This window comes from Bombina bombina, chromosome 7 (genome assembly GCF_027579735.1).
Source record: "Bombina bombina isolate aBomBom1 chromosome 7, aBomBom1.pri, whole genome shotgun sequence".
In the NCBI taxonomy this organism is placed as follows: domain Eukaryota; kingdom Metazoa; phylum Chordata; class Amphibia; order Anura; family Bombinatoridae; genus Bombina; species Bombina bombina.
Genome location: NC_069505.1, coordinates 173,547,049 through 173,573,199, shown reverse-complemented (window position 1 = coordinate 173,573,199; position 26,151 = coordinate 173,547,049). Strand labels below are relative to the sequence as shown.

General features: G+C 37.2%; 1 protein-coding gene across 3 annotated transcripts in view; it reads right to left on the bottom strand.

The window, feature by feature from the left end:
• Nucleotides 1-2,469: 2,469 nt before the first annotated feature.
• The window catches only part of HIPK3 (homeodomain interacting protein kinase 3), a 309,640-nt gene continuing 285,958 nt past the window's right edge, over nucleotides 2,470-26,151 (bottom strand). For all 3 annotated transcript variants that reach the window (XM_053720416.1, XM_053720417.1, XM_053720418.1), the window contains exons 15-16: nucleotides 11,297-11,424; nucleotides 2,470-9,741 (exon numbers count right to left, since the gene is read on the bottom strand). In XM_053720416.1, coding sequence (XP_053576391.1) covers nucleotides 9,271-9,741; nucleotides 11,297-11,424 — 599 coding nt within the window. In that variant the 3' untranslated portion in view covers nucleotides 2,470-9,270. The remainder of the gene's footprint in view (nucleotides 9,742-11,296; nucleotides 11,425-26,151) is intronic.

Below are 26,151 nucleotides of genomic sequence, written 5' to 3'. Positions count from 1 at the left end.
TGGGAAGTTAAATACCCCAAAGTTTTTACCTAACACCACCAAGAGAATGAATTCACCAGCACAAACACCGGTTTGTTTTTGAGCTAAAATAAAGGAGATTTTGTTTGCGCTAATCACTGGCATTTGCTTCATTTATTTATTTCATTGAAAGGCATCTACCACACCCCTGAGAGGGGAAGACTGTTACTCAACCCCTTTGTAACAAGGAGATTTTATTTCTTGAAAATAAATACCTTAATTGGCACCACACAGAAGCCAATCATCTGATTTCTAGTTCATACTCTACAGAGGAGAAGCAATGACACTACACAGACTTCTCAGACTAAAAGACAAAAAGGTGAGCCACAAAAAAGTTTTTTTATACCCTGCTGTAAATCAGTACATTTGTGTTACACCTTAAAACTGTGCTCCCCTTTATGTTACTCCCTTTCTACAAGCGCTATAGTCTGGTACCCCCTAGATACTATCCATAATTGTTTGTTCCATTTTGATGATAGTGGAATAACCAGACTAAGCTGCTCAGAAACACATCAGGAGGAACTGTATATTTAAGCAAATGAAATTTTTGCATTAAAACACAGCGCAAGCCTAAACAATTTTACCTTTTTATACATACATACATACATATACATATATATATATATACATATATATATATATATACACACACACATACAGGTATACCCTGCTCATACAGCGGGTTAGGGACCGGAGCCCGCCTGTAAAGTGAAAACCGCCTTAAAGTGAAACAAGGCGGTTTTGAAAACATGTTTGAACTACCATATATTAGGAGTGCAATGGTCCTATGTTTAGTTTAACACTAGCACAGCAAAGTATTAAATTAGTATTCAATAAATACTGTACCTGTAAAATAGTGACAATTACTGTAGTAAAACTTGCCAGACTATAACACTGAGACAAAGATTGCACTGTAATGCTGTAAACAGAGTGAACTGCGCATAACAAAATAGTGCCAGTCACTTTTCTCGCAATCTCACAAAGATTACAGCACAGTTTCAAAATACTTGGAGGTTGAACTTCACAAAGCGCTGTAAAGAGGTATACCTGTGTATATGTGTGTGTATGTGTGTGTGTGTATATATATATATATATATATATATATATATATACATACATATATATAAATATATACATATATATATATATAATAAAAAATGATTGTATATGCACAAACACATACATACAAATACATGCATTCTAGAGCTCCCCTTTAGCTCCTTAAACTAGTACAGCTATATGCCATAAACTATATCCTATAGAGTGGATTAGAAAAATCCAATGTTGAGAATAGGGTGGATTAATGTCATGATAATGCTGCTGTATAACAACTGATTTAAAAGAAAAGATCACCTCTTCGTTTTCATGGGAAAATGTTATGTTTAAAATATGTTCTAATTTGCATTGAAGACGTTTATATTCCATACATATAATCAGAACGTAGCGTTCTGATTACTGATTTAATGTATGGAATATAAACGTATATTAAACTTTGCAGTGCCAGATAGACTGGCAACACCATATTTATTTTTCTAAAGTAATCTGTATTAACTATGCTTGTCCAATATCCCATAAAATTGTGCATCATGTAAGCTTTACGGATGTGAATTCGGAACCTTCTTTAGGATCCGAATGCAGGAGAAGACAGCCGCTCATGGCATTCAAAGCCAAATGTCTTCTTGTGTAAGAGCAAGACACTAATATCTGGATTTGCACATCTTACTGTGCTGCTCTTTTACAGGAGGAAATCCGGCTCCGAAGAGAGCTGAAGCGTCCAAAAGCACACCCCTAATGTCTGGTCTCTTGCTGCATTTAGCTCTAAATAAGTTTATTTCAGATGAAAGTGTTACTTTAAAGATACCAAGATATAGGGTCAGAAAATTTTGGAAAGCTGTATTGAAAACAAAAAAACTTTACCATTTGTGATTACAGAAGCATTATTGTTGTTCTGCAGCTCAGTACCATGCACAATGGGGATAAAGCTTTGTTAAAGGGACAGTCTAGTCAAAATTAAAAACTTTCATTATTCACATAGAACTTGTAATTTTAATCAACTTTCCAATTTACTTTTTTATCATCAAATTTGCTTTGTTATCTTGGTATTCTTCGTTGAAACTAAACCTAGGTAGACTCATATGCTAATTTATAAGCCCTTGAAGACCGCTTCTTGTCACATGCTTTTTTAATTGCTTTTCACAAGAGACTAATAGTTTATGTGGGTCATATAGATAACCTGTGTCCACGCCCGGGGAGTTAAGATTAAGGGATTATGTATCTTTTAAAACCATAAAATTTATATTGTAGACCGTCCCTTTAAAATGGTTGTATGCCAATGGTAGACCCCACTTTCGAACACTAAGGAGACTATTCCAATCAGTTTAAAGAGTTATGCACAGTGTGTATGTTTTGTGGGGTTTCCATATCTAAAACCATTCCAATCCAACAGAAAACTCAGGGTTTGCATGGCTTTATTTTTTATCTGTAAAGCAAAAAAACACCCCTCACAACAAAGCAGTGTTCTAATTCATCACAAAACACTATTAAATATGGATGAATTTTGGATTTATTTAATTAAGCAAATTTACCTTCTGAAAAACTTTTTGACCTGTACCAAGCGGGATATTTTAGCTTTAAACACCTTTAACGTTTGTTTTCACACCTGTCCAGGTTACATTTTCAGTGTTCTCCACGGGGCAATATTCTAGCATTCTAATAATTATAAATGCCACTTTAGTTATCCAAAGCAAATGCATAATTTAACATAAATTGAGTTGAAAGGACAATCAAGTCCAAAATAAACTTTCATGATTCAAATAGGGCATGTCATTTTAAACAACTTTCCAATTTACTTTTAGCAACAATTTTGCTTTGTTCTCTTGGTATTCTTAGTTGAAAGCTAAACCTAGGTAGGCTCTAATATCTTAGACCTTGAAGGCCACCTCTTATATGAGTGCATTTTTACAGTTTTTCACCACTAGAGGGCGTTAGTTCATGTTTGTCATATAGATAACATTGAGCTTATTCACATGAAGTTACCAAGGAGTAAGCACTGATTGGCTAAAATGCATGTCTGTCAAAAGAACTGAAATAAGGGGGCAGTTTGCAGAGGCTTAGATACAAGGTAATCACAGAGGTAAAAAGTGTATTATTATAACCGTATTGGTTATGTAAAACTGGGGAATGAGTAATTTAGGGATTATCTATCTTTTTAAACAACAAAAATATTGGTGTTGACTGTCCCATTAATGATACTCTGTGCAACAAATGGGGGGGGGGGAATTTATACTGCAGTTCCTCGCCATTAACCCTTTCTTTTAAGTGTCCGAATTGTACAGCTCTAACTCCCCCCTACACAATTCCTTTTATGGCTGCATATATATTTACAATTAATATGGTAGAATGCAAGACTAACAGTCATTATCTGCTGGAGCATGCATAGAAGCAAATAAGCTGATGAATACAATGCCTGTGTTTATGATGTGGGGGGTGGATCTGTCTACTCCAGAAAACAGACAGCTATGCAAGTCATTTTGCTTACTTTTGAAAATTATTTTAAAAGACTTGCCAGCAATTTTTAAACATTTTTTTTATGCAAACTATTTTTTCTTAATTAGCCTTTTTAGAATATGCACAGATCTCAAAATATTTTTGGCACTTTAAATTTTAGCCAGGTGATCAGTAAAATCAGTGATCTAAAAAAACAAAAAAAACACCATAGCCTCCTGGTGTAATAAGTTAAAAATATGGCACAGACCAAATTTGAAAACTATGAAATTTGTGAACTGAATTATAATTATAAAAACATTAATTGCAGTTACTTATATGTATGTTTAAAAATGTTAAAGGGACACTAAACCCAATTTTTTTCTTTCATAATTCAGATAAAGCAGCAATTTTACGCAACTTTCTAATTTACTCCTATTACCAATTTTTTATTGTTCTCTTGCAATCTTTATTTTAAAAGAAGGAATTTAAAGCTTAGGAGCCAGCCCAATGTAGGTTTAGAACCCTGAATATTGCTTGCTTATTGGTGGCTACATTTAGCAAACCAATAAGTAAGCATAAACTAGGTTTCTTAACCAAAAATGGGCCGGCCCTTAAGCTTTACATTCCTGTTTAAATAAAGATAGGAAAAGAACAAAGACAAATTGATAATAGGAGTAAAGTAGAAATTTGCTTAAAATGTCATGCTCTATCTGAATCATTAATGAAACTAATTTGGGTTTAGTGTCCCTTTAATTGTAAAATTATGCAATATTATATGAAAATATTGAATAGACATCAAAATTAATATCAATTAAAGGGACACTGAACCCAAATTTTTTCTTTTGTAATTCAGAAAGAGCATGCAATTTTAAGCAATTTTCTAATTTACTCCTATTATCAATTTTTCTTCCTTCTCTTGCTATCTTTATTTGAAAAAGAAGGCATCTAAGCTTTTTTTTGGTTTCAATACTCTGGACAGCACTTTTTTATTGGTGGATGAATTTATCCACCAATCAGCAAGGACAACCCAGGTTGTTCACCAAAAATGGGCCGGCATCTAAACTTACATTCTTGCATTTCAAATAAAGATACCAAGAGAATGAAGAAAATTTGATAATAGGAGTAAATTAGAAAGTTGCTTAAAATTTCATGCTCAATCTGAATCACGAAAGAAAAATTTTGGGTACAGTGTCCCTTTAAGTGAAACAGCTGTGTTCAATACCATTAGATAATCACCAGACACGTGCATTCGGCTGTTTCATTATGAAACAACTGCAAATCCAGATTTTAGTGTTTCGAATTTACAAAAGAAGAAATCAAAAAGAGCCAAATGCCGCTGGCGGCTGTCTTCCTCGGCATTTGTTTTATAATGAAACAGCCAAATGCACATGCCTAGCAATCATCAATTATTGAATTACATTGGCTGATTTTATTTTGCTAAGCAAATCAGATGTTAGGCTAAATAGAAGATATAACTTGGGCGTCTTAAAGGGACATAAGGCTGCAAAGCATTAAAACATTTTATTGTTTCACTATAGGTTGCAAAGGGGTTAAACAAAGTGAAAGCCCACTTAGACATACAATGCGCTAAGGGTTTGGAGCTGAACATGGTCACTGTGCTAAGCAGAGCCACTAATCAACCGCAATGTTTAGCAGTGTATTGCCACTTTGGAGCTTCTTAGTATTTTGTGGGAGTTCAAGACATAGCCCAGGCATAAAATAGACCTTAAAAATGGATTGGAATGTCAAAGTAAAAGAACCCCCAACAAAAGCACTCTGTGTGGAAAACCGTTTTCAAACAGCAAATCCTAATAGATTAAAATGAGATCTATAGTCTATAAGCAGTTTGTGCATGATTAGATCTAAAAGATGTAGGTGCAAAATATAATTTACGATTCAAAGAGTCTTATGCTTTTAAAAATTAAATCTGAATCCACATAGAAAAAAATGTTTTGGTCAATTCAGATTTATAGTATTACATATTTGATTTTTCTAATGAAGTTTGTAACCAAATAGATACAACTAAAGGAAATATACAAATAATAGCCACCCCTTCTTCTTTAGTAGACTCTTCCAAATCACACATATTCTAGTCTTTGGAGCACCCTCCTGAAAAAAAAGGTTTCCAGTTCATCAGTAACAGCTGGTAAGTAAGAGGTACAGCTGCCTTAAAGTGATAGTAAATCCTAGAATTTTTTTAAACGCTAGGATTAACCAATGGAACAAATAAAGGGGAAAATGCTATTTTTCAGTGAGGTGACTTTTCCAACTCTAAGACAATATCCGTGCGGGCCAGCTGGCATTACGCCGGAAAGCTAGCACGCTATTGGCTAAAATCACATCAGTGTCAAAATAGCGTTCTGCCGTGGGCTGCCCTGAGGTGCGAAGCACGGCGAACGCTGCAGACAAAGGATCTTTCAGCATGAAGTATTTTAATCTTCATGACTGAAAGTCCCCTTTATCTGTTGCACTGGTAAATCTTAGCGTTTCAAAAATGATAGGATTTACTGTCACTTTAAACTATGAACTAGAGGGATGCATACAGAATATAAAACAAACAACAACAAAAAACCCACAAAGAAACAAGACCTCTTACAAAACGGACTTTCATGCTCCTTTCTTGATTGGAAACATGCCTTAAAACACTCCTGGATGGGCTCCGGACTCACCCCTTTATTGCCAGTAAACTCCAAAAACTGAGTAACTGTGGCTAGAACTAAATGGGTTTAGAAACTAACAAGGAAAATATTTTTTGCAATACTTTTCGTAAAAATTACAGTGCTCCTAAACTAGACCACATTCAGAAATGTGCATCTAGCTCTTCCCAAAATGCTCGAGCACAGAAGTAATTCACAGCATGCTGCTCCTTTCTATATGTATTTGAAATATACTGATGTTTAATACATTCGAACCTGAAACAGACACAAGTCTATCTAAAAGTGGGTTAGAAGTGCCTATTTTTGAATGCACTGTTAATACAGGTGGCCTCTGATGACAAGGCAAGCATGTTATGCCACATTACGGTGTCTGTGTATTAAAGCAGGGGTTGACAAATATATTACAAATTGAGGAGCCCACAAGAATACTGAGAAACCAGTCCACAGTGTTTCTATATAGATGTATAAAATAATTTTAACAATAAAATAGGAACCAGATATAAAATGTTAAAAGAAAGGTTTCTCCAAGTTCATGGGATTTCTCAAACCTTGAATTTGAGATCAGTTTGGTTACCAAAATAAAGGAGGAGTTTAAAAAAAAAAAACTTGTATACAGCGATATGTACACTGATAGGATCCGACAATACAATAATGCATAGCGTGGATTAATAAAACAATGACATATGTGGAAAACTGATTTCCAGAGATCAAAAAAGTAATGCTGGTTTTTCCCCCACAATTTTTTTAATTTTTTTTATTTTAATACTGTTTTGTTTTTTTAAGTTTATATATCTTTATAAAATCTTAGTATAGGCACATTTTAGTTGAAACATTCATTAAATAAAACACTGCTTTTGTTAACACCAAATTGTGCATAAGCGACCAGCAATCATTTTACGTGTAGGTCCATTTTGCACTCTATTAAACAGAATTAAGAATGATAGCTTATTGGATAGACAAGTGCTGTGTATAGTGGTGTTAAATGGATTACAAAAAGTAAAAGCTAAATATTTCTTCCCAAAATTCAGTTCTCTACCTTCATAATTCCAGTCACCGCTATTTAAACTGCATTACAGATTCAAACAAAAAATACAATTAAAAAAGTTAAATCAAGCCTGCAAGAGTTTTTTTTTTTTTAAACGTTTACACAACAGCAATATGAAAACATGATAAAAATTAAAAATTAACTTACATTATTACACCCACATATATGCAGTAATGAGCTCAAAATTTAAAAGAGTTAAAATACTGATGCATAGAACACTCACCCAAAAAATAACATATGCAATTAAGTTCCATAATTTACATTACAGTAGTTACAATGACACATCAAACAGAGAAATAAAAAGAAATAAAAAACCCACTACACTTTCATATACTTAGACTCAAATAAGGCGACTACGCAAGAACTAGATATGAAGCTAACTTCACAGCTATCCGAAGTGGCATTCGTTATATATAGCAGCTTATCTATGATACATTCAAGATAAATGATAGGTTTATTACTTGCCCTTAAGCTAAAACAAATATTAGTAAATACCATTTCTTAAAGCCTGTCACTATACTACAGTATAATTTAGGTCTATGCAAAAAGTAGCTACCATTTAATTTCATTATAGGAAATGGATGATTTAAAATTCTTTGGTGCTGCAAAAGCAACTTGATATGAAAGATGCACAATCTAAAAACTGAAGGAAAGAAAAATTAATAATAATAATAATAATAATAAAATACGCACATAATTTCATGTCCCTGACGGAATGTTTTAAATAAGCAGTCACCACCCAACACAATAAAAACACAGATAATGAAAAAAGCTAAAAAATCTGACACATGCATAAAATAAAAATAAAATTGCACACAAAACTCACATCTTGTCAAGCTTCTAGAGTAAATATATCAGATACAATTCATTAAATACTGCATGGTTTGTCCAAGCTGTGGTCATATCGCATAGTGTTAACCTTATAAGTACTGGTAGGGCCTTCTAAGCCATTGCACAGCAATGGATAAAAATCATACCAGGACTGAAAAAGGTTAAATGTCTTTTCTTCCATAATAAATGTCATGCCTACTTAGACTAGTAGATACTATACTATGATCCATCCAATGGGACAAACACCATAAAAAAAGATCCACTATATTGCAGTTTCTGTTAACAGTAGGATTACTGAACGTGCAAGCCAGGGTGGGTTGTTCCTGTGTTATTACTAAAATAAACTCAATCAAAAGCAAGTTAGTCTATGCAATGCTTGCTAGAACTAGTTCATTCTGATTAAAAACAGACAGTAAAATTCATGTACAGCAAAACATGCTGTTTCTGTTGTAAGGAAACAAAACACTCAGAACTAAAATCATCACACACAAAAAAAAGATATCTAACTGAGCATTACTCAAGTTATCCAAAAAAATAGATATTTATATACCAGCAGGTGTGAAATTTAAGTGCTGAACTTGACATTAATATACTTAGTAGTAACATTAACAACCTCAAATATTTAAGGCACTATGTGTGGGAACAGTTTACAATGCAGCTGAGATTATTAGGACAACAACATTTAAGAGCAAGGTCTAGGCAACTCTCTCTTCTGCCCATGCAAAAGACACATGCAATGTGAAGAACAACTGTGTAACTAAGTGACCCGACACAGAAACACCAAGACATACGGAATACAAACGACTTACTGATACACTGTACTGCTGACATTGTGTGCATTAGTTGCTCTAAACCTGTATGCTGAATGGCTTCCATAATGTAGACGTGTCTTGCACTAGTAAGAAGGCAATTGTATAAAAAAATAGCAGGGGCGAAACTGGACTTTCGCCCCCCTGTAAGTCACCTGTCTAAAGATACTAGAGAAGATAACAGGACCAAAGACAATTTATACCAAATGTGCAAAACACATTAAAAGTGATTTTTTTTTTTTTTTAAAGCTCAAGATTGTTTTTTTTGTTTGTTTGTTTTTTAAATTGCACCCAAGTTAACATGATTGAAAAAATATTTTTTTTCTCTTGTGCCATGGCGAAAATGTATTAAAAGCCATGTGTGTTTCTTCTTTTATACGTTTTATTTTTCTCTAAAGAATCTTTGAGCTTCCTTTACATGTTCTCACATGTATGGATATTGGTTGAGTTTTGTTGGACTCATTGGAAATCCTGTGTACGCAGGAGATGCCGCAATATACGAATGTGATGGGAAAATTGGTTTGTATTGAGTCTGGTGGATTGTAGGAGAAGGTAAGAGACGAGGATTGATGCCCACTGCAACCTGGTGAACGATTCCACTGGGATGAGAGAGATTGTAGGTTGGGTGCTGTAAAATAGGTCTTGAGGTACATGAAGAGGCAAGAAGGTGGGCTACGGGTGCAGCTGTGCCAAGCTGTGCAGAGTGAGGGTACGATAAGACTGCAGGCTGTCCTCCAAGGTGTGCACTCCCAGCCAAATGGGCATGAACTGCACTGTGATTTGGGCTTCCATGTGGAAGGGTGAAAGGGTGGCTTGCAATTCTTGGGGGCATGTATGTCTGCTGCCTTCTGTGCCCATAGTTTCCATTCCATTCCTGGTGACCGAAGTGCTGTACCTGTATACAAATAAATGGAATGTTATTAAACAGTATGAGCTTGTAATATAAGTTTAAAGTGAATGTCAATTTTGATGCTAAAGTGCCCGGTTTTAAAAATTCGATTAAAAACAGGGGCACTTTAATTCATCAAAATTTACATTTCACTCCTGTTGAGAAAAAAAAACCTTACCTTTTAATCTTCACAGCAGCTCCAGCTTCCTCCACCCGTCGCAAGGCCTCTTCCTGGGTCTAAAATGAGGAATCCGGCTTCCTCCAATCACAGCGTTGAATCAGACACTGATTCCCCCAAGGGGGAAGCCGTGATTGGAGGATGACCTATCCATAATTTCTGACGTCAGAAATGGCTTGCAACGACCGGAGGAAGCTGGAGCTGCTGTGAAGATTAAAAGGTAAGTTTTTTTTCTCAACAGGAGTGAAATGTAAATTTTGATGAATTAAAGTGCCCCTGTTTTTAATCAAATGTTTAAAAACCGGGCACTTTAGCATCAAAATTGACATTCACTTTAATTATATGTAGCAAAAAAAAAACACAAGAAAAAACTTATTAATCATTATTTATTTTGTTTTTCTAAATTCCAATGAGTTTCTATAAGTAATGGGCGTCAACATGAATTTTTATTGTTTAAAAAGATATAAATCGCTTAATTATCCACTCCCCAGTTTTGCATAACCAATACGGTTATATTAATTTACTTTTTACCTCTGTGATTACCTTGTATCTAAGTCTCTGCAGACTGCCCCTTATTTCAGTTATTTTGACAGATCCGCATTTTAGCCAATCAGTGCCGACGCCTAGGTAACTCCACGGGCATGAGCACAATGCTATCGATATAGCACACATGAACTAACGCACTCTAGTTGTAAAAACTGGTCAAAATGCATTAAGATAGGAGGCGGCCTTCAAGGACTAAGAAATTAGCATATGAGCCTACCTAGCTTTAGCTTTCAACAAAGAAAACCAGGAGAACAAAGCAAAATTGATGGTAAAAGTAAATTGGAAATTTGTTTAAAATTGCATGCCCTATCTGAATCATAAAAGTTTATTTTTGATTAGACTGCCCCTTTAAGTTTTCAAGCTATCTCACTCTCCTGATAAGTTAGGGACAGAATAAAAAATCTAACTAAAGAGCAAAACCTCCTAAAGGGCGATTATTGTGGAAAATATATATATATATTCTAATTTGTCAGAACATGTGATTTAAAGACTAGCAACATTGCAACTCAATGTGGTTAACCCTGCAATAGAGCGAAACACACAATTAAAATACCTTTCTTGAGTTAGAGAACTGCTGCTTACCCAATCAGCAGCAATAATCACACAACACAGCTGTGCAACTGCTGATGATGATTGAGTTAGTAGCGGTTTCAGAGTTGCAGGATCGCTAGTGTTCGAATTACATACTCAAACAAATTAGAGCATACGATAATCCACTTTAATGGCTCTTTTAAAAAAGTGTCGGGGCAATTTAATTAAATTACAGTATTCTGAAGTTGTTTCAGATGTGTAAAATGCAGTCACTTTGGGCTAAAAGGTAAACATCTGTACTTTTACCTGGTTAAAGCCCAGCGGCTGTTGCTGGAATGCTGATGCAAGTTTCTTCTGACGGCTCCCCAAGGCTGTAGGGTGGTTTATCTTGCCTGGTGCAGCTCGACCTTTCATTGAGGGATGGCAAGCTGGATCTGAAAATAAAAGTTTTAATGTTTACGACGGTTCATATTAACCAATGGGATTATTTGCCTGAAAATATATCACACCAAAAGTCCGGACTCAGCACATTACTATATAGTTGATTGTTATTGTGACCAACATTTCTTTGCCTGACACAGACAAGTAAATTGCTATAGTATTTTACATTACTAGTATTTTACAAAACATAAAATATGTTCCATATGCAAAATACAGGTGGACTTCTTAAAGGAATAGTCTAGTCAAAATTAAACTTTCATGATTCAGATAGAGCAGGAAATTTTAAGCAACTTTCTAATTTACTACTATCATCATTTTTTTTTCATTCTCTTGCTATCTTTATTTGAAAAAGAATGCAAGCATAGGAGCCGGCCCATTTTTGGTTTAGCGCCTGGATAGCACTTTCTGGTTAGTGTCTAAATGTATCCACCAATCAGCAAGCGCCACCCAGGGGCTGAATCAAAAATGGGCCGGCTCTTAAGCTTACATTCAAATAAAGATACCAAGAGAACAAAGAAAACATGATAATAAGAGTAAATTAAAAGATGCTTAAAATTGCATGCTCTATCTGAATCATAAAAGTTTAATTTTGACTAGACTATCCCTTTAATGTGTAAATAAAATTAATTCCATGCTTCGGCACTCAATACAGTATTCTTCATCAGCATGACTACCAATGCTTCCTTCTTTAAGGAGAAAGTCATTTGTTACTAAAAAAACAGTGATTATTAGCAATTTATAGACCATACATAGTAGGTAACAAGCCTTGCATGATTTTTCAAATAGATGTAATGACAAAGAAAACTGTTTGGGTGGATGTCACATGAGTGAAAAAGATTTAAATATTACACACAGCAAACAGTGTACATTAAACACACTTGTAACCTACTTTTAATGAACGCTTTTTTTCCAATCTAAATTAGCTAAGACATCTACCGTTAGGGTGGATTTGATTTAAATCACTAGTTAATAAGACCGATTTAAACCATGGTTTTCATTTTTAGAATACCGTAGATACTTTAGTATAACGCAAGATTTTTGTGACAAAAAATAAGATACAAATTGGAGTGTTCGTGGTTTATTCGAGACATTTCATTTAATCTGATGTGCACTAAATATGCCCCACACCAGTAATGCTCTCATGCAGCGCAGACTATCTTTATTTATATTTTGTCTCTAAGCAACATGAAATGAGGTTCTTGAGCAGCACTGTGTGTGTCCACTTTCAGTTGTATTGTGTGGCGTGCTTGTTTACTGTACATATTGGAAGCTTGAGCAGCACAGTTTTTTTGTGTGTGAAAAGCTCTTTAAATAATTTTATTTGGCAAGCTTTTTATGTGGGCGCACTTCCGGTCTGTCAATACCCATACTTTTTGCTGCTTGTCAGCACGCAGTGTGTCAGGCTGCGGGTGCACTCTTGCAGATGCAACATGGTGGTGATGCGCTTTGAAGAGAGCGGAGACGTGCTATTCACGCCTATGTGCTCCGGAGTTTTGGCAGCTCACCACAAGTGCTTAGAAGCTGCTGCAGCTCTTCTGTCTCTCAGCCTTACAGTTGCTGTACCAGCTTACCATATTGCTAATTTGGTGAAAGGGGGTGAATACACCTACGAATACACCTCCCACCTCACTCATACCTCAGTTTAACGCATAGCCAAGTTAGTGAGGTGTATAATGAGTAAAAGCACAAAAAAGGAGTAACAGGATAAATAATGTGCTTTATACAAAAAAATCATAACTCCCCAAAAATGGGTTGGTCTTGTGGACTCTCGCCACCATGTAAGAAATTAATTTATCAGGTAAGTTACATAAATTATGTTTTCTTTCATATAGGTGGAAAGAGTCCACGAGCTAGTTACTGATGGGATATAATACCCAAGATGTGGAAGTCCACGAATAACTATAGAGGGAGGGAAAAAAATAAAAATAGCTATTTCCGCAGAGAAATTAAAAATAAGCAAGTTTTCTTAAAAATTAAAAACAAATCATAGGCACTAGACTCAAACAGCTGCCTGAAGAACCTTTCTACCAAAAGCTGCTTCCGAAGATGCAAAAACGGCAAAAATAGTAGCATTTAGTAAAGGTATGCAAAGACCAAGTGGCTGCTTTGTAGATTTGATCAACTGAAGCTTCATTCTTGAAAGCCCAAGATGTGGCAACTGATCTTGTAGAATGAGCAGTTATTCTCTGAGGCGGAGACTGCCCCGCGTCCAAATAAGCTTTGTGAATCAGAAGTTTCAACCAAGATGCCAAAGAAAAGGCAGAGGCTTTCTGACCTTTTTTGGAACGAGAAAAAATAACAAATAGACTAGAAGTCTTTCTAAAATCTTTAGTAGCTTCAACATAATATTTCAAAGCTCTTACCATATCCAAAGAATGTAAAGATCTTTCAAAAGTATTCTTAGGATTTGGACACAAGGAAGGAACAATATTGTCCCTATTAATGTTGTTAGAATTCACAACTTTAGGCAAAAATGTAAACAAAGTCCACAAAACAGCTTTAACTTGATGGATAATCAGATAAGGATACTCACAAGAGAGCAGACAATTCAGAAACTCTAGGGGTCCCTAGGAGTAGCTTTGTCTCTCCTTGTTTCTTTTAATCCGCTTACCGGGGTCATGTAAAATCAGTCTCTGTTACTAATAATGCTAGTTTCAGCCTAGCAGCTATAAAAAAATATAAGAGTACTAAATTAGCCCTCAGATTGTAAGGGCTTAGTTTACCTTTTTATAATAATTTGCTGGCTGACTATATTAGTATATTACCTTAACAGACAGGCTATTATTGTCTCCTGGTTTAAGTGTTTTTAACTTAGCCTATGCTTATGTATGAATGATTATTCCTAGTTACTTCAATAAAGATTAATAGTATGAATGGTATGGAATAATATCCTTTCTAATCTATATCAGTTCTGCAAAGTTTACAAATAATTATTTTTCGCACAGCCTAACTCCTTTTTACTAAGTTGCATACTTGTTTACAATTAGGTTTCTAGTTGTTATTAATTCAGAAACTCTAGCAAAAGAGATAGCCAAGAGGAACAACACTTTTAAAGAAAGTAGTTTAAAGTGAAGGTAAATTTTCAACAATGAGTGCCCGTTTTTTTAAAAATACTTTTAAAACATGGGCACTTTCATTGATGAAAGTTTACATTGCACTGGATTTGTAGAAAACATAATTTATGTAAGAACTTACCTGATAAATTCATTTCTTTCATATTAGCAAGAGTCCATGAGCTAGTGACGTATGGGATATACATTCCTACCAGGAGGGGCAAAGTTTCCCAAACCTCAAAATGCCTATAAATACACCCCTCACCACACCCACAATTCAGTTTAACGAATAGCCAAGAAGTGGGGTGATAAAAAAGTGCGAAAGCATATAAAATAAGGAATTGGAATAATTGTGCTTTATACAAAAATCATAACCACCACAAAAAAGGGTGGGCCTCATGGACTCTTGCTAATATGAAAGAAATGAATTTATCAGGTAAGTTCTTACATAAATTATGTTTTCTTTCATGTAATTAGCAAGAGTCCATGAGCTAGTGACGTATGGGATAATGATTACCCAAGATGTGGATCTTTCCACGCAAGAGTCACTAGAGAGGGAGGGATAAAATAAAGACAGCCAATTCCTGCTGAAAATAATCCACACCCAAAATAAAGTTTAATGAAAAACATAAGCAGAAGATTCAAACTGAAACCGCTGCCTGAAGTACTTTTCTACCAAAAACTGCTTCAGAAGAAGAAAATACATCAAAATGGTAGAATTTAGTAAAAGTATGCAAAGAGGACCAAGTTGCTGCTTTGCAAATCTGATCAATCGAAGCTTCATTCCTAAACGCCCAGGAAGTAGAAACTGACCTAGTAGAATGAGCTGTAATCCTTTGAGGCGGAGTTTTACCCGACTCAACATAGGCAAGATGAATTAAAGATTTCAACCAAGATGCCAAAGAAATGGCAGAAGCTTTCTGGCCTTTTCTAGAACCGGAAAAGATAACAAATAAACTAGAAGTCTTTCGGAAAGACTTAGTAGCTTCAACATAATATTTCAAAGCTCTAACAACATCCAAAGAATGTAACGATTTCTCCTTAGAATTCTTAGGATTAGGACATAATGAAAGAACCACAATTTCTCTACTAATGTTGTTGGAATTCACAACTTTAGGTAAAAATTCAAAAGAAGTTCGCAACACTGCCTTATCCTGATGAAAAATCAGAAAAGGAGACTCACAAGAAAGAGCAGATAATTCAGAAACTCTTCTGGCAGAAGAGATTGCCAAAATGAACAAAACTTTCCAAGAAAGTAATTTAATGTCCAATGAATGCATAGGTTCAAACGGAGGAGCTTGAAGAGCCCCTAGAACCAAATTCAAACTCCAAGGAGGAGAAATTGACTTAATGACAGGTTTTATACGAACCAAAGCTTGTACAAAACAATGAATATCAGGAAGATTAGCAATCTTTCTGTGAAAAAGAACAGAAAGAGCAGAGATTTGTCCTTTCAAGGAACTTGCGGACAAACCTTTATCTAAACCATCCTGAAGAAACTGTAAAATTCTTGGAATTCTAAAAGAATGCCAAGAAAAATGATGAGAAAGACACCAAGAAATATAAGTCTTCCAGACTCTATAATATATCTCGCTGGATACAGATTTACGAGCCTGTAACATAGTATTAATCACAGAGTCAGAGAAACCTCTTTGACTAAGAATCAAGCGTTCAATCTCCATACCTTTAAATTTAAGGATTTGAGATCCTGATGGAAAAAAGGACCTTGCGACAGAAGGTCTGGTCGTAGCGGAAGAGTCCACGGATGGCAAGAGGCCATCCGGACAAGATCCGCATACCAAAACCTGTGAGGCCATGCCGGAGCTACCAGCAGAACAAACTAGCATTCCTTCAGAATCTTGGAGATTACTCTTGGAAGAAGAACTAGAGGAGGAAAGATATAGGCAGGATGATACTTCCAAGGAAGTGACAATGCATCCACTGCTTCCGCTTGAGGATCCCTGGATCTGGACAGATACCTGGGAAGTTTCTTGTTTAGATGAGAGGCCATCAGATCTATTTCTGGAAGTCCCCACATTTGAACAATCTGAAGAAATACCTCTGGGTGAAGAGACCATTCGCCCGGATGTAACGTTTGGCGACTGAGATAATCCGCTTCCCAATTGTCTATACCTGGGATATGAACCGCAGAGATTAGACAGGAGCTGGATTCCGCCCAAACCAGAATTCGAGATACTTCTTTCATAGCCAGAGGACTGTGAGTCCCTCCTTGATGATTGATGTATGCCACAGTTGTGACATTGTCTGTCTGAAAACAAATGAACGATTCTCTCTTCAGAAGAGGCCAAGACTGAAGAGCTCTGAAAATTGCACGGAGTTCCAAAATATTGATCGGTAATCTCACCTCCTGAGATTCCCAAACTCCTTGTGCCGTCAGAGATCCCCACACAGCTCCCCAACCCGTGAGACTTGCATCTGTTGAAATTACAGTCCAGGTCGGAAGCACAAAAGAAGCCCCCTGAATTAAACGATGGTGATCTGTCCACCACGTTAGAGAGTGTCGTACAATCGGTTTTAAAGATATTAATTGAGATATCTTTGTGTAATCCCTGCACCATTGATTCAGCATACAGAGCTGAAGAGGTCGCATGTGAAAACGAGCAAAGGGGATCGCGTCCGATGCAGCAGTCATAAGACCTAGAATTTCCATGCATAAGGCTACCGAAGGGAATGATTGTGACTGAAGGTTTCGACAAGCTGAAATCAATTTTAGACGTCTCTTGTCTGTTAAAGACAGAGTCATGGACACTGAATCTATCTGGAAACCCAGAAAAGTTACCCTTGACTGAGGAATCAATGAACTTTTTGGTAAATTGATCCTCCAACCATGATCTTGAAGAAACAACACAAGTCGATTCGTATGAGATTCTGCTAAATGTAAAGACTGAGCAAGTACCAAGATATCGTCCAAATAAGGAAATACCACAATACCCTGTTCTCTGATTACAGACAGAAGGGCACCGAGAACTTTTGTAAAAAATCTTGGAGCTGTAGCTAGGCCAAACGGCAGAGCCACAAACTGGTAATGCTTGTCCAGAAAAGAGAATCTCAGGAACTGATAATGATCTGGATGAATCGGAATATGCAGATAAGCATCCTGTAAATCTATTGTGGACATATAATACCCTTGCTGAACAAAAGGCAAGATAGTCCTAACAGTTACCATTTTGAACGTTGGTATCCTTACATAACGATTCAATATTTTTAGATCCAGAACTGGTCTGAAGGAATTCTCCTTCTTTGGTACAATGAAGAGATTTGAATAAAACCCCATCCCCTGTTCCTGAACTGGAACTGGCATAATTACTCCAGCCAACTCTAGATCTGAAACACAATTCAGAAATGCTTGAGCTTTCACTGGATTTACTGGGACACGGGAAAGAAAAAATCTCTTTGCAGGAGGTCTCATCTTGAAACCAATTCTGTACCCTTCTGAAACAATGTTCTGAATCCAAAGATTGTGAACAGAATTGAACCAAATTTCTTTGAAAAAAACGTAACCTGCCCCCTACCAGCTGAGCTGGAATGAGGGCCGCACCTTCATGTGGACTTAGAAGCAGGCTTTGCCTTTCTAGAAGGCTTGGATTTATTCCAGACTGGAGATGGTTTCCAAACTGAAACTGCTCCTGAGGATGAAGGATCAGGCTTTTGTTCTTTGTTGAAACGAAAGGAACGAAAATGATTATTAGCCCTGTTTTTACCCTTAGATTTTTTATCCTGTGGTAAAAAAGTTCCTTTCCCACCAGTAACAGTTGAGATAATGGAATCCAACTGAGAACCAAATAATTTGTTACCCTGGAAAGAAATGAAAAGTAGAGTTGATTTAGAAGCCATATCAGCATTCCAAGTTTTAAGCCATAAAGCTCTTCTAGCTAAAATAGCTAGAGACATAAACCTGACATCAACTCTGATAATATCAAAAATGGCATTACAGATAAAATTATTAGCATGCTGAAGAAGAATAATAATATTATGAGAATCATGATCTGTTACTTGTTGCGCTAAAGTCTCCAACCAAAAAGTTGAAGCTGCAGCAACATCAGCCAAAGATATAGCAGGTCTAAGAAGATTACCTGAACACAGATAAGCTTTTCTTAGAAAGGATTCAATTTTCCTATCTAAAGGATCTTTAAACGAAGTACCATCTGACGTAGGAATAGTAGTACGTTTAGCAAGGGTAGAAATAGCCCCATCAACTTTAGGGATTTTGTCCCAAAATTCTAATCTGTCAGACGGCACAGGATATAATTGCTTAAAACGTTTAGAAGGAGTAAATGAATTACCCAATTTATCCCATTCTCTGGAAATTACTTCAGAAATAGCATTAGGAACAGGAAAAACTTCTGGAATAACCACAGGAGATTTAAACACCTTATCTAAACGTTTAGAATTAGTATCAAGAGGACCAGAATCCTCTATTTCTAAAGCAATTAGTACTTCTTTAAGTAAAGAACGAATAAATTCCATTTTAAATAAATATGAAGATTTATCAGCATCAATCTCTGAGACAGAATCCTCTGAACCAGAAGAGTCATCAGAATCAGAATGATGATGTTCATTTAAAAATTCATCTGTAGAGAGAGAAGTTTTAAAAGATTTTTTATGTTTACTAGAAGGAGAAATAACAGACATAGCCTTCTTGATGGATTCAGAAACAAAATCTCTTATGTTATCAGGAACATTCTGCACCTTAGATGTTGAGGGAACTGCAACAGGCAATGGTACATTACTAAAGGAAATATCTGCTTTAACAAGTTTGTCATGACAATTAATACAAACAACAGCCGGAGGAATAGCTACCAAAAGTTTACAGCAGATACACTTAGCTTTGGTAGTTCCAGCACTAGACAGCGATTTTCCTGAAGTATCTTTTGACTCAGATGCAACGTGAGACATCTTGCAATATGTAAGAGAAAAAACAACATATAAAGCAAAATTGATCAAATTCCTTAAATGACAGTTTCAGGAATGGGAAAAAATGCCAATAAACAAGCTTCTAGTAACCAGAAGCAAAGAAAAAATCATGTGGAGACAAAAGCGACGCCCATATTTTTTGGCGCCAAATAATACGCCCACATTTGTTTGGCGCCTAAATGCTTTTTGGCGCCAAAAATGACACCACATCCGGAACGCCGACATTTTTTGGCGCAAAAGGACGTCAAAAAATGACGCAACTTCCGGCGACACGTATGACGCCGGAAACAGAAAAGATTTTTTGCGCCAAAAAAGTCCAAGCCAAGAATGATGCAATAAAATGAGGCATTTTCAGCCCCCGCGAGCCTAACAGCCCACAGGGGAAAAAAGTCAAATTTTTAAGGTAAGAAAAAATGATTGATTCAAACGCATTATCCCAAATATGAAACTGACTGTCTGAAAATAAGGAATGTTGAACATTCTGAGACAAGGCAAATAAATGTTTGAATACATATATTTAGAACTTTATAAATAAAGTGCCCAACCATAGCTTAGAGTGTCACAGAAAATAAGATTTACTTACCCCAGGACACTCATCTACACGTTTGTAGAAAGCCAAACCAGTACTGAAACAAAAATCAGCAGAGGTAATGGTATATAAATAAGAGTATATCGTCGATCTGAAAAGGGAGGTAAGAGATGAATCTCTACGACCGATAACAGAGAACCTATGAAATAGACCCCGTAGAAGGAGATCACTGCATTCAAATAGGCAATACTCTTCTCACATCCCTCTGACATTCACTGCACGCTGAGAGGAAAACCGGGCTCCAACTTGCTGCGGAGCGCATATCAACGTAGAATCTAGCACAAACTTACTTCACCACCTCCATAGGAGGCAAAGTTTGTAAAACTGAATTGTGGGTGTGGTGAGGGGTGTATTTATAGGCATTTTGAGGTTTGGGAAACTTTGCCCCTCCTGGTAGGAATGTATATATCCCATACGTCACTAGCTCATGGACTCTTGCTAATTACATGAAAGAAATACCTTTTACTTCTCCAAAACCGGATCGCCGATCCCAGCCTCAGTTCCTCTGTACTGACGTCAGAAATGACAAAACCATCTTTCTCCAATCATGGCTTTACCCCCAGAGCGTCCATCTCGTGATGCCCGGCTGTGATTGGAGGAAGCCGGTTTCGTCATTGCTGTGTTTATACAGCAGGAAGAAGAAGGCGGGGGATCGGCGATCCGGTTTTGGAGAAGTAAAAGGTAAGTATTTCTACAAATCCGGTGCAACGTAAACTTTCATCAATGAAAGTGCCCCTGTTTTTAAAAGTATTTTTAAAAACCGGGCACTCATTGCTGAAAATTGACATTCACTTTAATGTTCAAAGAATGCATAGGCTCAAAAGGTGGAGCCTGCAAAGTCTTTAAAGGGACACTAAACCTAATATTTTTTATTTCATGATTTAGATAGAGCATGCAATTTTAAGCAACTTTCTCATTTACTCCTATTTATTTTTCTTCATTCTCTTGCTATCTTTATTTAAAAAGCAGGAATGTGATGCATAGGAGCTGGGCCATTTTTGGTTGAGAACCTGGGTTATGCTTGCTTATTGGTGGGTAAATGTAAGCCTCCAATAAGCAAACGCTACCCATGGTGCTGAACCTAAAATAGGCTGGCTGCTAAGATTTAAATTCCTGCTTTTAAAATAAAGATAGCAAGAGATCGAAGAAAAATTAATAGGAATAAATTAGAAAGTTGCTTAAAATGCCATGCTCTATCTGAATCATGAAAGAAAAAAATGTGGGTTCAGTGTCCCTTTAATACTAAATTTAGACTCCAAGGAGGAGAGATAGATTTAATAACAGGTTTGATAAGAGCCAAAGCCTGTATGAAACAGTGATCATCAGGAAAATTAGCAATATTTCCGTGAAATAAAACAGAAAGAGCAGAGATTTGTCCTTTCAAAAATATTGGCAGGAGGGGGCGGAGCCTATAGCTGTTGTGGCAGGACGTGTTTGTTGGGAGCTCCTGCATTTAATCTACATTTAAGTTGTATTTAAGGACTTGTTTCAACTTTAAATTCTACTTTTCTTGCTGAGGAACCCAAGATAAGCAATCTTTATTATTGGAGAGAGATTCAGGAATCTACAACATTTCTCGGACCTGCCTATGCTCCTCAGCTTACTCTACTACAACTAGCCACGAGGTCGAGAGGCCTCTTCTGTCTGACTGTTAGTGCTGTAGGGGCTTCCGCACTAATACCCCCCCAGGTCACTGGATTACCAAACCAGTTTATATATAGCTGGATAATTGTTTTTGTGCTACCAAAGCTGTTGCAGACTGCCACCTCATATACAGCCATTAAAATCAAGCAACCCGGAAAGCTGCGATCTGATAGTAAGTGGAGACGTGACATGGAAACTATAATGAGTGCTGTAGACCGGTGGGAATATGAGATGCGATCTCTCCTCAAGTCCCACTTTGAAGAGCTGGAACTGGAATTGGGCCGAATGCTGTGGCTGCTGATTTCCCCGGGGCCTCTACATAAACCAGGTTTACTAAAGGAAACTGAACCAGAAGGGGAACTGACAGTTGCGCCAGCGTTGAGCGCTTTGTCAAAGATGGCAGCTACAGCAGCCCTTCACCACGAGAATAACGCCCCCACTCACTCGTGTACTATAGCTTTGTGGCCAAAACAGTCTGTGGGCTGCACAAAGTTTTCGGGCGAGAGGTATCGATCACTGGCTACAAGCCAATACCCGGCAGCTGCCAGACATGAGAAGCTATCAGCACCGCTGTAGCCGCGGAAACCAGCGTGGACAGAGGGTGAATTGGATCTGCCTAAGATGGAACCCGCTTGCTCTGTGTCGAGTGCCACCGCAGAGAGCTGGAACACGATCAAGGCGCTAAAACCGTTTGCTACTCACCATCGCCTTCCCACGGAGAGAGAGAGATCGAGAGATTGAGCAGCAGGTCTGGACATACTTAAGGGAACTTTTCATCTTCCTTCTGCCTTCCTAACCACCCATTGCAGCGGACAGACTTTTGATCCGGGGGGCTCCCAGGTATGTTGGAAACCGTGGCTAGCTGCAAGGGACGCTGTGCGGTATAGACATTTTCACAACAGTTGAGAACATGCAGCGCAGAGCAGGTCTTTACCTCTGCAGGGCCTGAGGTTGATTAAAGGTCTTTGTCACACAGGCCAAGTTCGGACCTTTGATAATCTATGTACACCAGAACAGTGCATTAGCTTTGTTTCAGGAAACTGGCATCTGAAGTTGCACGATATGTATGATTACCCTCCTGTACTTTTCTTTTTGGCCCCTGGCAAGAATTATTTTTTGAACTCTCCGTATAACATGGGACTGCTGTTTCTTAAATTTGAGCCCCTATAGTTTATTTATGAGGTAGAACTCTGTACTCTATTAGCCTAATGTTGTCACTGTTAAAGCTGTGAGTGTATGCTGAGGATTTCCAAGCTAATGGCCTGAGCTCCTCAATGCATACTGTTTTGTTTTACAAGGGTCACATTTTGTACACTATACACTTTTTGCTCTTATGTTATGATATGCCTCTACTCTACCCTATAAATCCATCAAAAGCTCCTATGTCAACTTTTAAAGTGCCTTTAAATAACACCTAGTTATTGAGGATGAGGTTTCATGTTCAGACTGTGGTTTATATTACCATATGCCCTGGGGAGGTTGACTGTGGATTTATGCAGTTCATCCCATCCTCCATCAAAGCTGAGGGTTACAGTTATACATATATCACAGTTGCTAAGAATGTGCATAGCATTTGTCCCTAAATTGGTGTGGCAGTTATGTTAGTGTTCTGGGGGACTCTATATTCATCCCTAGCTACCCCACACCCTAGATGAGTAAGTCTTAAAATGTGAGCTTGCATATTAGGTAATATAACTAGTTGACTCAGCTCCTACACCCCCATAGCATTCCATATAACTGAACCTTAATGTTTTTCTTGGTTTCAACCTCATATTGAGATCAGTTTTCACGTTGGCCTTATGCCAGTTTGAATGGCCCTATAAACATATATGCCTAGTCCAAGCCTGTTGGGAGGTAGATGCAGCACTAATAAGGTCTCCCTGGGGTGTTATACCTGGATCGCCGAGCCTATAGTTTATAGTTTGCTACTGTTATTGCAGAGCCAGCACAGCTTGAGTTTGCATGAGAGGACATATAATGTAGATGGGTGCATTACAGAGTTTTTTTGTCCAATTATATATTTTTAGCATATATCAAGTCTGCAACGACTATGCAAGTTAATAAGTTTCATTTGGGGTCCAAAAGTGGCCCATTTTTTTATTTTATTTCTCCCCCGCCTAAAAATGCCCCCTTAGATTTACATTCTCTTTCAGGAGGTCCAAGAGTGACCTCTATATTTTCCTTTTTTTTTTCTTCTTACTGAGGGACATCACTTTATCTATCAATATAACTTATTTTAGGGGGATAATCCTTAATTGAAAATCTGAGGTTAACTCTTATCTTTATTTTCCTTCCTTAACTGGGCGATTATTTGTATGTTTATCTCAATCTTTAAATTGTATATCGTCTTGTGATTCTCATATGTTTATGTCATTGAGATACTACTTGCCTGTATCATTTTTTTTATAACCTCAATAAAAAAATAAAAAAATATTGGCAGACAAACCTTTATCCAAACCATCCTAAAGAAACTGAAGAATCCTAGGAATTCTAAAAGAATGCCAAGAATAATCATGAGTGGAACACCATGAAATATAGTTTTCCAAACCTTGTGATATATTGTCCTTAAAAACAGGCTTTCAAGATTGAATCATAGTGTTAATCACCGAGTCAGAGAAACCTCTATGACTAAGGACTAAGCATTCAATTTTGATGCCTTCAAATTTAGAAATGTAACATTTGGATGGGCCTTGAGACAGAAGATCTGGACTTGGGAAGTGACCATGGTTGGCAACTGGACATTCGGACAAGCTCCGCATACCAGAAACTGTGAGACCATGCTGGTGCTATCAGAAACATATAAGATTCTTCCATTATGATCTTTGAGATCACTCTTGGAAGAAGAACCAGAGACGGAAAAATGTAAGCAGGTTGGTAAAACCAAGGAACTGCTAGAGCATCCATCATTCCGCCTGAGTATCCCTGGATGTGAGGAGTCATCTGGGAAGTTTCTTGTTCAGACGAGAGGCCATCAGATCTATGCCTGGAAGACCCCACATCTGCACAATCTTACAGAATACATCTGGATGGAGAGACCACTCCCCCGGATCTAGACTGACGGCTGAGATAATCCGCTTCCCAAATGTCTACACCTGGTATATGAATCGCAGTGATTAGACAAGAGGTGGATTCCGCCCAAGAAAGTATTATTGATACTTCTTTCATTGCTAGGGGACTGCGAGTCCCCACTTGATTGACATACCCCACTGTTGTGACATCTGTTTGAAACCGAATATACGGTTCTCTTTTTAATAGAGGCCAAGCCTGAAGAGCTCTCAAAATAGCACAGAGTTCTAAGATATTGATTGGTAACCTCGCGAGGATTCCAAACTACTTGCACTGTCAGAGACCCCCAAACAGCTCCCCAACCTGTAAGACTTGAATCTGGTGTGATCACAGTCCAGGTAGGACGAACAAAAGAGGTCCCTTGAACAATAAGATGATGGTTTAAACCATCAAGTCATAGAGAGTTGAGTGATGGGATTTAAGTATATCAATTGTGATATCCGAGTATAATCCCTGAACCATGCAAAGCTGTAGAGGTCTCATATGAAAACGAGCAAAAGGGATCGCGTCCGATGCTGCAATCATGAGAACTTCCATGCACATAGCCACTGAAGGTTTAGACAAGTTGAAACCAATCTAAAACATCTTTTCTGTTAGGGAGAGTGTCATGGAAACTGAATCTTTCTGGAAACCTAAAAAGGTGACCTTTGCCCGAGGAATTAAAAAAAAAAAACTATGGTAAATTGATCCTCTAACCATGTCTTTGAAAGAAAAAAAAACACAGCAGAAGTTGTTTCGTGTGAGATTCTGCTAAATGAAAAGATTGAGCTAGTACCAAGATATCGTCCAAATAAGGACACTGGAATACCCTGCTCTCTGATTACAGATAGAAGGGCACCTATAACTTTTGAGAATATTCTTGGTGCTGTTGCAAGGCCAAATGGAAGAGCGACCAATTGGTAATGCTTGTTTAGAAACGAGAATCTCAGAAATCGATAGTGATCTGGATGAATTGGAATGTAAAGTTAAGTCTATTGTGGACATGAAGTGACCTTGCTGAAAAAAAGGTAGAATAGTCCTTCTAGTCACCATCTTGAAAGTTGGGACTCTTACAAAAGTATTTAAAGTTTTCAGATACAACATTGGTCGAAACAATTTTTCTTCTTTGGTACAATGAATAGATTTGAATAAAAACCCAATCCTTGTTCCCGCTATGGAACTAGGACAATTACCCCTGAAAGTTCTAGATCTAAAACACATTTCAGAAAGACTTGAGCCTTAAATTAGTTTTTTGGTACATGGGTAAGAAAGAATCTTCCCAAGGGAGGTCTTATTCTGAATCCTATTCGATACCCCTGAGAAATTATATTCTGAATCCACTGATTTTGGACAGAGTCTGCCCAAACTATTTTAAATTTTTTTTTAAGTCTGCCCCCTACCAGAAGAACCAGCTTGAGGGCCGCACCTTCATGTAGGTTTAGAGGCAGGGTTTG